This window comes from Crotalus tigris, unplaced genomic scaffold, assembly GCF_016545835.1.
Source record: "Crotalus tigris isolate CLP2741 ecotype Arizona unplaced genomic scaffold, ASM1654583v1 scf7180000017659.2616968, whole genome shotgun sequence".
Lineage (NCBI taxonomy): Eukaryota > Metazoa > Chordata > Lepidosauria > Squamata > Viperidae > Crotalus > Crotalus tigris.
The window spans coordinates 325493-338091 of record NW_024096546.1 but is presented as its reverse complement, the minus strand read 5'-3'; the positions used below and the strand labels follow the sequence as shown (position 1 = coordinate 338091).

Below are 12599 nucleotides of genomic sequence, written 5' to 3'. Positions count from 1 at the left end.
GTGTGCTACTAAAAAGAAAAAGGCTGGGGTGGCTAATGATGTTAAGCCAAAACAAAACAATACTGTAAAACTGTAAATTCATATTTTAAATATTATTGTTATTTTTTAAAAAAGATAAAAAACTAACAAAATACAAGTATCATATACCACAAACACCTTCATCCTCAGTCATGAGGAGAAAAAAATGTGTTCAATGTTTTCCTGAAGCCCAAGCAGGACAAAGTTGTCCAGATTCATTCTTGGCTAAGTTATTAAATTTATAGGCCTTATGAATCCATCACAACTTTTGATAACATAAAATATGAAAATATAATATTTTTTTTTATAAATTGGTGGAGTGAACAAACACCGTGTCCTCAGTTAACTCCACATGATGTTATCAGTAACTAGCATTACTTAATTAGGGATTTCCAGTTGCTGGCAATACTTATCTCTGAATCTGGCCTTTCAAGAAGTTTTAAGACAATGGTGAGATGTATTGTATTTCCATTTAAACTGAGGCTATTATTTCAAGTTCGCATATGTACATGTAGATTAGCAGTTGTGGCATTATGCAGATCTGTATTCTATTTTGTATTCTCTTGCAATACATAAGAGGCTTAGAAAGCAGAGTTAAGGTGCAAAGTCTAATTGTAATTCTGTACTATTCTTTGGTAATGGATGTCAAATTAGAGCATTCCTCTTTTTAAAAGCATATTTAGTCCAATTTATTCCCCTAGAAATAAATAAAATAAAAGCTGTTTTTATATAAATTTTCTTTATATAAAGATGTACTAACTTTATTTTTTATTAATTTCATTTTTAAATTTGTTTGCCACACATCTCATGGCAAGGTGATACTATAAAGTAGAAGTCTTATAAAACTACTAATTAAAATGAGAAACTAGCTGTTTTAAAATCCCAATTTCTTCTCACTCTTGATCTCTCTTATCCTAACACCCAGATTCTAATTGGGGCATTTAAATAACACACAGAACAGACACCTAATAGCTATCAAATTCTTATTCTAGCAGACAAATGGAAGTGGTCTTATAGGTTTCTTATCCCAGCAAGTACAACAAACTCATATGGCTTCATCCATGGTTTGTTTGTGAACCAAGGACTCTGGCTTGCTCCTCTTGAGGTAGAAGCCAAGAGTGCCATATATGGATATGGAGGAGGGGGAGAGAATGAGAGACTGGGAGACACATAGTCATTCTAACATATTCTTTTTTGTCTTAACGAAAAAAAGTATATTTCCCCTTTATTTACTGCCTCTAATAAGTTTGTGTTCCCTTCTCCTTCTATTTCTTTCCACAGAAATGAAAGTTGTAGAATTGTATTCTCTTGGTACCTAGGGCTGGAACATACAGCAAAGAGAGCATGGTGACTCACATTTTCCCTATCAATTAAAATGCAAATCAAAAAACAAAACTAAGTAAAATGAAATATCTTCTTCTTCAGCTTGATAGACTTGGTACTGAGACACTCACGTCCATCTGGTGTCCGAGCTTCCATATGTACAAGGTCATGCTCCTTGTCCAAATCCGTGACAGACCTGAGAGAAAAGAAGAAGCAGCAGAAAAGAAACAAATCAATCTGTGCAGCAGAATGCATAATGGCAGGCAAAGGTGAAGATGGATTGAGAAATGAGTGGAGAAAAAACACTTGGCCTCTCATTTTAAACAACCCAACCTAAAACTGCAATTGATTCAATGCATGACAAAGAAAGCAACAAACATGGACCTAATAGTTTAGTTTAAAAAGCACATAGAAACAGCAGAGAAGAAATTTTCATTTCATTTCATTTGCTTTTAAGAACTCTGAAAGCTTGCCGACTTTGGCCATGGTTTGGCTGTTGCTGCGTCTCCAATGTCTTATGCTGCTAGGGCTTCTGTGAAGTTCCTAGGGACAGGTCCCAAGCAATGTGCTACCTCCAGCATTTGCATACTGGCAGGCAGAAGGGGGAACGCGGTTCCAACCAGGGCACTGAGCCTGGTCTTACCCCTTTAGTGACTTAGCTCCCTTCTTCCTAGTAGCATAATCCCACCTTCATCGCCACTGTTGTGCAGTGGAACAGTGAGACACTGAAGACATGGAGTTGAATTAACAGCTCTTTATTAGGTTCTCACAGAAGCAAGCTCTAGCACAACAGTTCTCAACCTGTGGATCACGACCCTTTTGGGGGTCGCACGAGCCTTTCACAGGGGTTGCCTAAGACCATCAGAAAACACATATTTCTGATGGTCTTAGGCAGGGCTTGTCAACCGCCTTCTCTACCCCCCTCCACTCCACCTCACTTGTTTGTGGAAAATATGCTGCTTGGCTGCAGTCTGCACAAACTCTACCAAATGTGCCCTGCAGGGGGCGCATGAACAGCGCAGGTGCAGAGCAAGGCCCCGCCCTCCCCAGAGACCATTGTGCAGCAACCGGATTGACTTCTTCTCGTGCACACAGATCAGCGAAGGGAAGGCCGCCACAGCACCCAACTCCTGCACCCATCAGCTGGCGACCCCCGAACTTGCGCTTGTCAGCTGGGAGGTCTGGCAACAGCCCCCGGTCTCCTTTGCCACCCCACCCGTCCTTGACTCCTCTGCCCGCCGGGGCTCGACAGGGAGAGAGGGAGGGAAGGAGGAAGGGACTCCTCCTCCTCCTCTCCTAAGCTTCAAAGCATGATTGGCTTCCCAAGGGTGCCACAATTCTCATGAAAGTGAGTGGAGAAGCAAAGTGGGCGAGAAAGCTCATGATGGGCTTGAAGGAGCACTTGTCAGCGTTGGTGATGAGAAATTCCCCACAAGCCCAGGGAAGGGGTGGAGAAAAGGAGCCCGCTTTGGGAGAAAACTGCCACCTTCTTTTTGGCTTTGCACTCTTCTGTTCCTTGGCAACCGCGCTGCCAAACCTCTGCTGGCTGGAACTTCCTTTCCTTCCCTCCCTCTTGGTCTCGTCCTCCTTCCCTCCTTCTCCCATTGTCCCTTCCTTCCTTTCCTTCACCTCCCTCTTTGTCCCTCCTTCCCTCCCTCTTTCCCCTTGTCCCTTCTCTCCTTCCTTCCTTCCTTCCTTCCTTCCTTCCTTCCTTCCTTCCTTCCTTCCTTCCTTCCTTCCCTCTTGTCCAGGTTAAAGGTGAACCCTACAGCTGATCCACACTTCTGCAGAGCAGCCAAGAAGCAGGTCAGCTGTAGCAGCTCTCCTTGGCTCCTGCCCAGCAAACTTGCTCGAGCTTTGCTAGAAAACATGCCGCTTGCTAATTTAGCAGAAGGGCAAATCAGCTGTAGCTCAGTGCTGATCCTGGGGCTTCTGCTAACTTAGCAAGCAGCATGTTTTCTGGTGAAGCTGAGCAAGTGAGCTGGGTGGAGCTCTCCTCTGCCTCTGGCAGCCTGTTCCCCTCCCCTTGTCCCTTCCTGGGCACAGAGGGGGGGAGGAAGAAAGGGACAAAGAGGGAGGGAAGTAAGGAACAATGAGAGAGGGAAGGAAGGAAGTAACAATGGAAGGGAGGGAAGGAAGGAAGGGACAAAGAGCGAAGGAAGGAAGGAAGGAAGGAAGGAAGGAAGGAAGGAAGGAAGGAAGGAAGGAAGGAAGGAAGGAAGGAAGGAAGGAAGGAAGGAGACAATGTAACATTCTGAACATTCTGAGCCATTGTGATGTTTTGAATCTACGAGCGTGAAAGTACCAACCCTCAAAGCTGCAAGCACCGTAGCAGGGATGAAAGGGGAAACCCCTCGCTCTTCCAACTCTCATGCTGCTTAAGTCTTCACGTATGGTGAGCCACTGAGGCCAATTTCCTCCATGAGAAGAGAACGCTTTCCCTCTGCTCCCCACCCACCCGAACTCTACTCCTTGAAAGGGGCGGGGCTGAGAGACAGGAGCTCCTCAAACACCATGGCGGGCGGTTCTTAGGGAAATTGCCCTCCTCTCTGACCATTTCGAAATAAAATAATAAAATATACTAAGGGCAATTTGGGATTCATTTCACTCCAAATGCAAAGCTGGGAGATGTAGAGAATTATCGGAAAGTTGTCATTTCTATAACTGAATCTTTTTCGAATAACCAGGAAGAAGATGATCCTAAATTGTCAGAATAGAATAGAATAGAATAGAATAGAATAGAATAGAATAGAATAGAATAGAATAGAATAGAATAGAATAGAATATAGACCAGAGCAGAGCAGAGCAGAGCAGAATAGAACAGAACAGAATAGAATAGAATAGACAATATGGAAGAGAGAATAGAATAGACAATATGGAGTAGAGTAGAGTAGAGTAGAGTAGAGTAGAGTAGAGTAGACTAGAATAGAATTATGTTCAATTTGTAACAATGAAAATACATCCTGCATATCAGATGTTTACATTACAATTCATAACAGTAGCAAAATTACAGTTATGAAGTAGCAACAAAAATAATTTTATGTTGGGGGTCACCACAACATGAGGAACTATATTAAAGGGTCGCGGCATTAGGAAGGTTGAGAACCGCTGCTCTAGCAACTGCTTGACTTATATTTATATGGACCACCACTAGGCGGCAGCTAATCAGTTTAAAGTACTCAATCCCACCTAAAACACAAGGCTTAAAGTTATACAGGCAGACAGTCTATGATTCAAATAAAGCAATCAGTTAACCGTTCTTTATAACAGACCCTTTGAATTGCTTAATACATAACATCATCCATTGTCTAATCCCCTCCTTAACAGTTTGTCCATGCCTTTTCCAAGGTTAGCTTTACATTCTTTTATATCTTGAAATCCATTTTTATTTATTTGATTCATTAATTAAATATTATCCCTTTTTTTCTCCAAGAGATCAAGGTGACATACGTAATATTTATTGCACAAACTCAAGCCTAAGAAGTAGATTGGATTGAAAGGAAGTGACTTGCTTAACACAATCCATTGAGCTAAAGAAGCTGGTAATGCTTTTGACTCTGTGGTTCCTTGGTCATAATCCTTCTTTCTAAATGCTACTTGGACTGTCTCATATGAGCAATAATTAAAGCTATATAGCCTGTTTATCAACTCAAATTGAGAATGCTTGTTAACACACAGCCAAAAGCCCCAGCAGGAAAAGACCAATCCCACTGAAAAAGCTATGTCTTTTGGCAAAACTTAATCATCATTTCTGATTGAGAAGTTCTCAGCATATAGATGTGCAATAGAATATGCACAAAAGTAGGTACGCTGGTGTCACAAGTTAGTTTGGAAGAAAAACAAAACTATTTTGTTCATATGTGTTTTTCCAGTCCTCCCCTATATGAATAAAATAATAACTTCAAAAAACTTCCTCAAAATATTTCAGCTTGCACATCATTGCTGCCTTGTTTAGAAGCATACATACACAACCCACACAAGTATGAGTATTCTTTAATAATTCATAAAAATTGATTCAAGAAGACAGATGTTTTGAATTTGTAATCCACCACTAACCAAATTCATAGACATGGAGGTGACAGTTCATAATCCAATACTCTGATAATGTCAAGATTAATTAAAGAATTCCAAGATTGAATAAGTAAGACTTAATGAACTTTTATTATTACAGGAGGACATATGTGTTACCAAATACTATAGAGCGTCTTTCAAATCAATTTTATTCCTGATATTCCCTTATTACCGATATGACATGCTAGTAAAATATTTATGATTTTTTGATTATCTCTCTGGCATCAGATAGAAAACCATGCAAAAACAGAAGGATATATTACTGGATGAGCCAAAATAGTTAGAATTAAGCCATAAACTTATCCCAGTCTTGGTTTTCAGAAAAAAACATATGTAATCAACAGATTTATTGGAAGCAAAAGAGATCTACAGGAAGCTTTTATTAAACAGAAATATTTTGAAAAAAGCAAAGTCAGAAAAATTACTGGCCTATCAAATGAATGCAGGATAAAAGTATTATTACTATATTTGGAGTGTAACCAAATATATTTCCACAATGAAAGAGATGTCCCAAAGATGCTTTTTCAGGAGGCAACTGGACTTTCTTCTTTTTTCTTTGAAGACGTTTCACTTCTCATCCAAGAAGCTTCTTCAGCTCTCATTGGATGGTAAGGAATGGAAGGATTTATATTTCTTGCAGACAGCTGGTCATTTGCATTCTTTTAGAGAGTCGTTGAGGCCATTTGGAGGTTTATCTGTGTCCTCATGGTCACTTTAGTGCAAATGTGTGTGAAGCCTTCTTGGCTGCAGGAGGTTTCTGCCCTTCTAATTCAATTTTATCTTTGGGGTTTCTTGAAATTGAATTAGAAAATCAAGGAGTATACGAAATCCCATGCACCACTTGTCCTACCACATACATCGGACAAACCAACAGAAGAATAAGTGCACGCATTGAAGAACATAAGAACTCAGTCAAAAAAGAGGAACCAACATCTTCCCTGGTCCAACACCTTAAAGCCACAGGACATGAAATTGACTTTAAAAATACCAGAACCATTGCCAAAAGTGAACATTTTAATAACAGAATAATCAGAGAAGCCATCGAGATAGAAAAACGCCCACACAGCATGAACAAGCGAGATGATACCTCCCGCCTACCAGCCATTTGGAAACCGCCCTTATTGACAAACGACTCCCTAACCCCAAAATCTTAAACCCCTCTGCAACTCAGACTAACCTGAGCACAACCAAACAGAACACTCCCCCAGCCAATCAGAGCACAGCCAAGCCCCTAACCATTCAGAACACACCTCCACCCAATCAGAACACAGCCAAGCTCCCACCCAATCAGTTCATACCCCCACTGGCAGTTAAAAGGAAGAAACAGCTAAGACCACACATTGCTGCTCAAAGCACGAAGCTGAAAACACCAGCCTGAAGATGACGAATGTGACTTCGTCGAAACGTCGCCAAGACACTTCCAATTTTACGCGGGAGAAAACCCGAACAACCAAAGACATATATATATATAATATATATATATATATATATATATATATGTTTTCTGAGGTTTTCGCGGGTGTTTGTATGTAGGTCTTTGGTTGTTCGGGTTTTCTCCCGCGTAAAATTGGAAGTGTCTTGGTGTCTTGTGTATATACATATATATATATATATATATCTTCAAAGACTGAAATTAAAATGGATTTGTGCCTTGTTATTTCATATTTTGTAGACAGGTATACGAAGCAAAGATCTCTTCTGGCAAAAAAAAGACACCTTGGACAAAACAAATATTGCTTTTGTGAGCATTGAGAGTGGCATGTAAATGAATATTTAGCCTCAGAAATTGTTGGCAAAAACAAAAATCTATAATTGCCTATGTGATTTATGAAGTAACTTCTCCCAAATTAATCAAAGGCTTAGAATAGAAACCACTTTTTTGTTGGCAAATTTTCCCCACTTAATGTGGTGTGAACAAAACTGTAAATAACAGATTATTTTCCAGACAAGTAAATCACTCCTTCCCCTTATGTTCCCAGATACTTTAATCACAAATTTACAGTGCTCTGATCCCTAATGCCTCAAGATCCAAGGAGTTCCAAAGGTAAAGAAATAAAATACAGATAGTTTGTGGTGAAAATTCTCATTCATCAGCCCAGAATTTTGCTAGGAAGGCTTATCTAACTTGTGGAGCCATTTAATTTAGCTATTGTGCTGAATGCTCTTTTATCTTTTAAATTTATCCTTTTATTTATTTTTAAGTCTGTTATAACTGTTCTGATATTGTTTCTTGCAATTCCCATGAAAGTCCCTGGATTTCACTCAAGTTTTTTTTTAATTCCACATGCAGGAATAGTTGGGTTGAATTTCCAAAACAATTTTTATTAGTTTTCCATTTAACACCAACACAGCTTAAGAACCCACGTGGAAACATGGTGATCAATTTTTTTAAAAAACAAACAATAACATAGTAAATATATACACATTATTTCTTAATAATTTCCCTCTCTATCTATATAGAATATCATAATCAAATTAATATATTTTTAGATGAATTCATTCATTATTATGTCTAACCATCAACTGCATTAATTTCTTTTATATCATCCTCTTTGATCGCATTTTTCTCTTCTTCCCATGTTTTTTTTCTCTATCTCAAAATCAAATGGCGTCTGCAGGCCAACTTGTCCTTCTGAAGCGAAATCATCCAGTTCCTTATCATAAGTCCTTTGTCTGTTGATATCAAGTCTTTTTTCCAAAATCAATTGATTGTCCAACTGTGAGTTTACTTCTTCCACCTCGGTAAGTGGAGCACAAGCCTCTTGTGTATAAACTGATGTTTCACTTAATCCTTGGCTTTTGCCTTGTCGATACAAAGAAATCTCCTTTGAGCAAGCAATTATCTTCTCCATATTTTCTAAAATTTTGTCTCAAATATACTTATAAATAAGATCTACGCCGGTTTCCTCCATCTTTATTATATTTCAAATCCTTATCCTTTTGAAGGAGACTATATTTAAAAAACGATCACAATATCCATCTCTTCCCATTTTCCTCGTCTTTTTCCTTTGTACAAAATGAAAGCCTTTCCAGCGAACAAAAGATAGCACGTACAGTAAATAAATTTGTCAGAGAGTATCCCCCAGAAAGTAATCAGATGTTCAATCCTTCCGGACACCATAAAGGTAAAAGCAAACAATATTCTCCAAATATTATAAAAAACTTTCTTGAGGCTCCCAATATCCAAAAATAAAATCAACCATGAAAACAAAAATAAATTTAATCCTTTGTGCTTCTCTTCCCCCGTTTAAAAAGCCACTTCACCAGAAAAGGGAATAATTCCAAGAAAAAAACTTTTCACAGGCATAAAGAAAATAGAGGTGAAAGGAAAATCTCACCGAGTTCTCCACGGTGGGTCCATTTGCTTAGCTGATCTTGTGGCTTGCGGTTGGTGCAGCTAAATGATCGGCCATTTTACTGGTGATACTCAGTGCACAGAGAATGCTGCTGTTCCTCTGCAACTATCCGAAAGCCTCCTCAATGGTAGATGCTTCTCCAGAGTGTCTTTTCGACCCTCTAAGGGGTCTACCGGCAGGGGAAACTCGATCGGCAAAGGGATGACTCCCTTCGCCCGACCGCACCGCCGCGAACCAGAACCGCAGTTGGGTTGAATTTAAGGCTTGGTTTAGTAATAGAGTAATTCTCAATTTCAAATACTCTTAAAATAAAAATGGCTTTTAGATATGCTTCTGTGCTTTCAGTGAAAATTGGCCTGTTTTAGTAAAGAATTTATAAAACAACTGTACAATAAATTTTATTGATTAATCATCTCAATATATCAACAAGAATAAGTAACTTGTACTAAAATAAAGCAAAGAGCTATTTTTCAGAAAAATGGGAAATATTTAATGATCACTGAAGTAAATAAGCACAATTATCTCTTGGCTAAATATTATTTGAGAGGGACAGAGTAACAAATCAAACAATTTTATATTAACAGTAAGATCTGATAATCTGCAGAGAAGTCCATTTAAAATATAGTCCTGATAAACTAATTTCATAAATGATTAAGGAAATCAAGAGAAAAGGCTGAATTCAGCCTCAGGTAAAATTCACTTGGAACATATCTACATTCTGCAGAGAAATGAAAATATGCTGTGCATTTTCACATGTATTTCAGATAGTTAGGTGGGTTACAAGGGGTTTCAGTGAGTTACATTCTCTGTTGGAAGTAGAAGACAAATGAAGTAATTATGGAATTATGTTAATTTGTTGAAAAATAATGGGGAGTTTCATGTGGACTTTCTGGCACAGATCATTTCTGCTCTGCATATCACAGCACACAAATGACAGTGGAAGCATTACATAGGTGTTCACTATTTTTCTCACTTTTACCCTTAAAAGTGCCCTTTTACTTTGGTTGATGTATGATAAGTTCAAGCAAAAATGCTTCTTTTTTTTTGACCACGATTAACAGGAAACTTCTTGTCATTTCTTCAAGAACATAATTATTATTTTGCACTTTCCAAGATTCCAAACTGTTTTTAATATAACCCAGAAACTTCAAGATTTATTTATTTTATTTTATTTTTAAAATTTATAAGCCGCCCCACTCCCAAAGGACTCTGGGCGGCTAACAATAAAAAACACATAAAACATAACAAAACAATACAAAAACAATCATCCAGGGGTAAGGTTTTATAAAACCCAGGCCTGCCGGAAAAGCCAGGTCTTAAGTAGCTTACGGAAGACCAACAGGGTGGGAGCGGTCCTAATCTCCGGGGGGAGCTGATTCCAAAGCGTGGGTGCCATCACAGAGAAGGCCCTCCTCCGCGGCCCCACCAAATGGCACTGCTTGGCCGACGGGGCCTGAAGGAGGCCCAGCCTGTGGGATCTAACCGGACATAGGGAACTATGAGGTAGTAGGCGGTCTCGCAAATAGCCTGGCCCTGAGCCATATAGGGCTTTAAAGGTAATGACCAACACCTTGAATTGGACCCAGAGACCAATAGGCAACCAGTGCAGCTCATGGAGGATAGGTGTAACGTGGGTGTATCGAGGAGCACCCACTATCACTTGCGCGGCTGCATTCTGGACCAACTGTAGTGTCCGAATACTTTTCAAGGATAGCCCCATGTAGAGCGCATTGCAGTAGTCCAAACGTGAGGTGACAAGGGCGTGAGTGACTGTAAGGAGAGCCTCCCGGTCCAGGTAGGGTCGCAACTGGTGCAACAGGCGAACTTGTGCAAAGGTCCTCCCAGCCACAGCCGTCAATTGATGTTCCAAATTCAGCTGTGGATCAAGGAGGACACCCAAGTTGCGAACCCGCTCCGAAGGGGGTATATTTTCTCCCGCAAGAGTCAACACTGGACAGTCGACATGATCCTTGGGAGGCAATATCCAAAGCCACTCGGTCTTGTCAGGATTGAGCCTGAGTCTGTTAACCCCCATCCAGACCCTCACGGCTTCGAGGCAAGATGATCTTAATGCTTGAAATAGAAATTGCATAAAATAGTTTATCAAGCAGATATTGACAAAAAAATCTTTGGAATTTTATTTTTGTTCATTCTTACATATTAAGTTATACTTACATGTATTCTGTGTTATATTACTGACAAATACAGATCATATATGAAAATCTTTTAACATGAAGCAGTTATTAAGCAAAATATCATGACTCTTTTTAAAATCAACATAATCCCAACATGCCCACTTGCAGTCATTAAATGATCTTGTTGTTTAAACAAATGAAGTGCCTAGGTAAAGAGTGGAAGGGGACAGGGGAGGAGATCCTTGGAGGCTCTGCTCCAGAACTGAAAATCCTTCCTGCTAAAATCCAAACACAATTTTTAGCTGAGCAGAGAGACTAAGAAGGCCTGAGCTGAATCTTCTGGCCCTCCCCCACACACAGATACCCTTGCTCCTTTCGTTACCCTGCTGTCTCTCTTAGAAACTGAAAATCCTCCCTGCTGAAATCCAACTAAAGAGATATTTGCACACAGGCCTGCACCAGTCCTCCCAGAGTCTCCTCCACTGACCTAAGGCATCCAGCTCTCCTTATCTTACCACACTGCCTCTTTGTGCTCTGCTTGCACTGTAGCCCTGGTGGCTCAGTAGTTAGAGTGCAGTATTGCAGGCTTACTCTGCCCACAACCTCAAGTTTGATCCTGATGGGCTCAAGGTTGACTCAGCCTTCAATCCTTCAGAAATTGGTAAAATGAGAGCCCAGATTGTTTGGAGCAATATACTGACATTGTAAAACCTCTCAGAGAGTGCTGTAAAGCACTATGGGAGGGTATATAAGTCTAAGCACCGTTGCTATTGCTATTTTGGCCACCTCTCATCTCTGGAGACTGGCTGAAAGATCTGCCTTTTAAAGGAATTCAGCTCCCCTCTATGTTCAGAAGGGAACTCCCTCAATGGGGGAATAGGAAGAGACTTCAAATTTTCAGGATTTGAATTTCTTTTCTGCATTCCTTCACAGGTCTCCACCTCCCCTCCATGCACAGAAGGGAATTCCTCTGACAGGGTACAGGAACGGATCTTAAAACATCAGGATTTTAGCTCCATTTCTGCACCCTGCCAGATGAATTCATCTCACCTTAGCAGGCAGCTCTTGAAGTCAATCCCCAGAGAGGCATTCCTCTGGGCAGGTGGCAGGTATGCACAGGTTACCAAGCAAACAGGTCCCAATCATGTGACTGCAGGAGTGGTAATATAACATTTTGGATAATTGGGAGTGCTTCACAGGCTATAAAGCACCCTTTCTTGTTAAATGAATGATTGTAAATAAAGGGCTATTTTTTCTCCAAATATAGCATTGTGAAAAAAACATTCTGAAATCTTGGATAGTGCAAAATAATAATTACAATTCTTGATGGATGTCAAGAACTTTTCTGTTGATGGTGGTGAGGGAAGTTATCCCCCCACCAGAAGGAAATATTAAAAAGGAAAATATATTTTTCACCAAAAAGATTTTTTGAAAAGCAGAAACCAAACCTGGCCCCAAATTTCTTTGTCCCAAGCAAGAGCTAACCTCATAGAAATGCAGATATAAGACCATCAGGAAGGTTGGAGCCAGGGAACTCAAGACAAAGAAACTCTTAAGAGTCATTAGCCCAGCCCCAGGGAAGCAGGAGATGTCTTTTGGGATATAATAGGACTAACCCATTACCAACAAGTATACCAGAGAGGCACACCTAAGCTCAGGTCAGAATACGTGACACAGGAAAATTTCTCAAAGTTCA

General features: G+C 40.0%; 1 protein-coding gene across 1 annotated transcript in view; it reads right to left on the bottom strand.

Annotated features, from left to right (window-relative positions):
• LOC120304818 (VPS10 domain-containing receptor SorCS3-like) overlaps nt 1-12599 on the bottom strand; it is a 319187-nt gene that overhangs the window by 125507 nt on the left and 181081 nt on the right. Inside the window, exon 5 of the mRNA XM_039335790.1 lies at nt 1473-1537. Within this exon, the coding sequence (XP_039191724.1) occupies nt 1473-1537 (65 nt within the window). The remainder of the gene's footprint in view (nt 1-1472; nt 1538-12599) is intronic.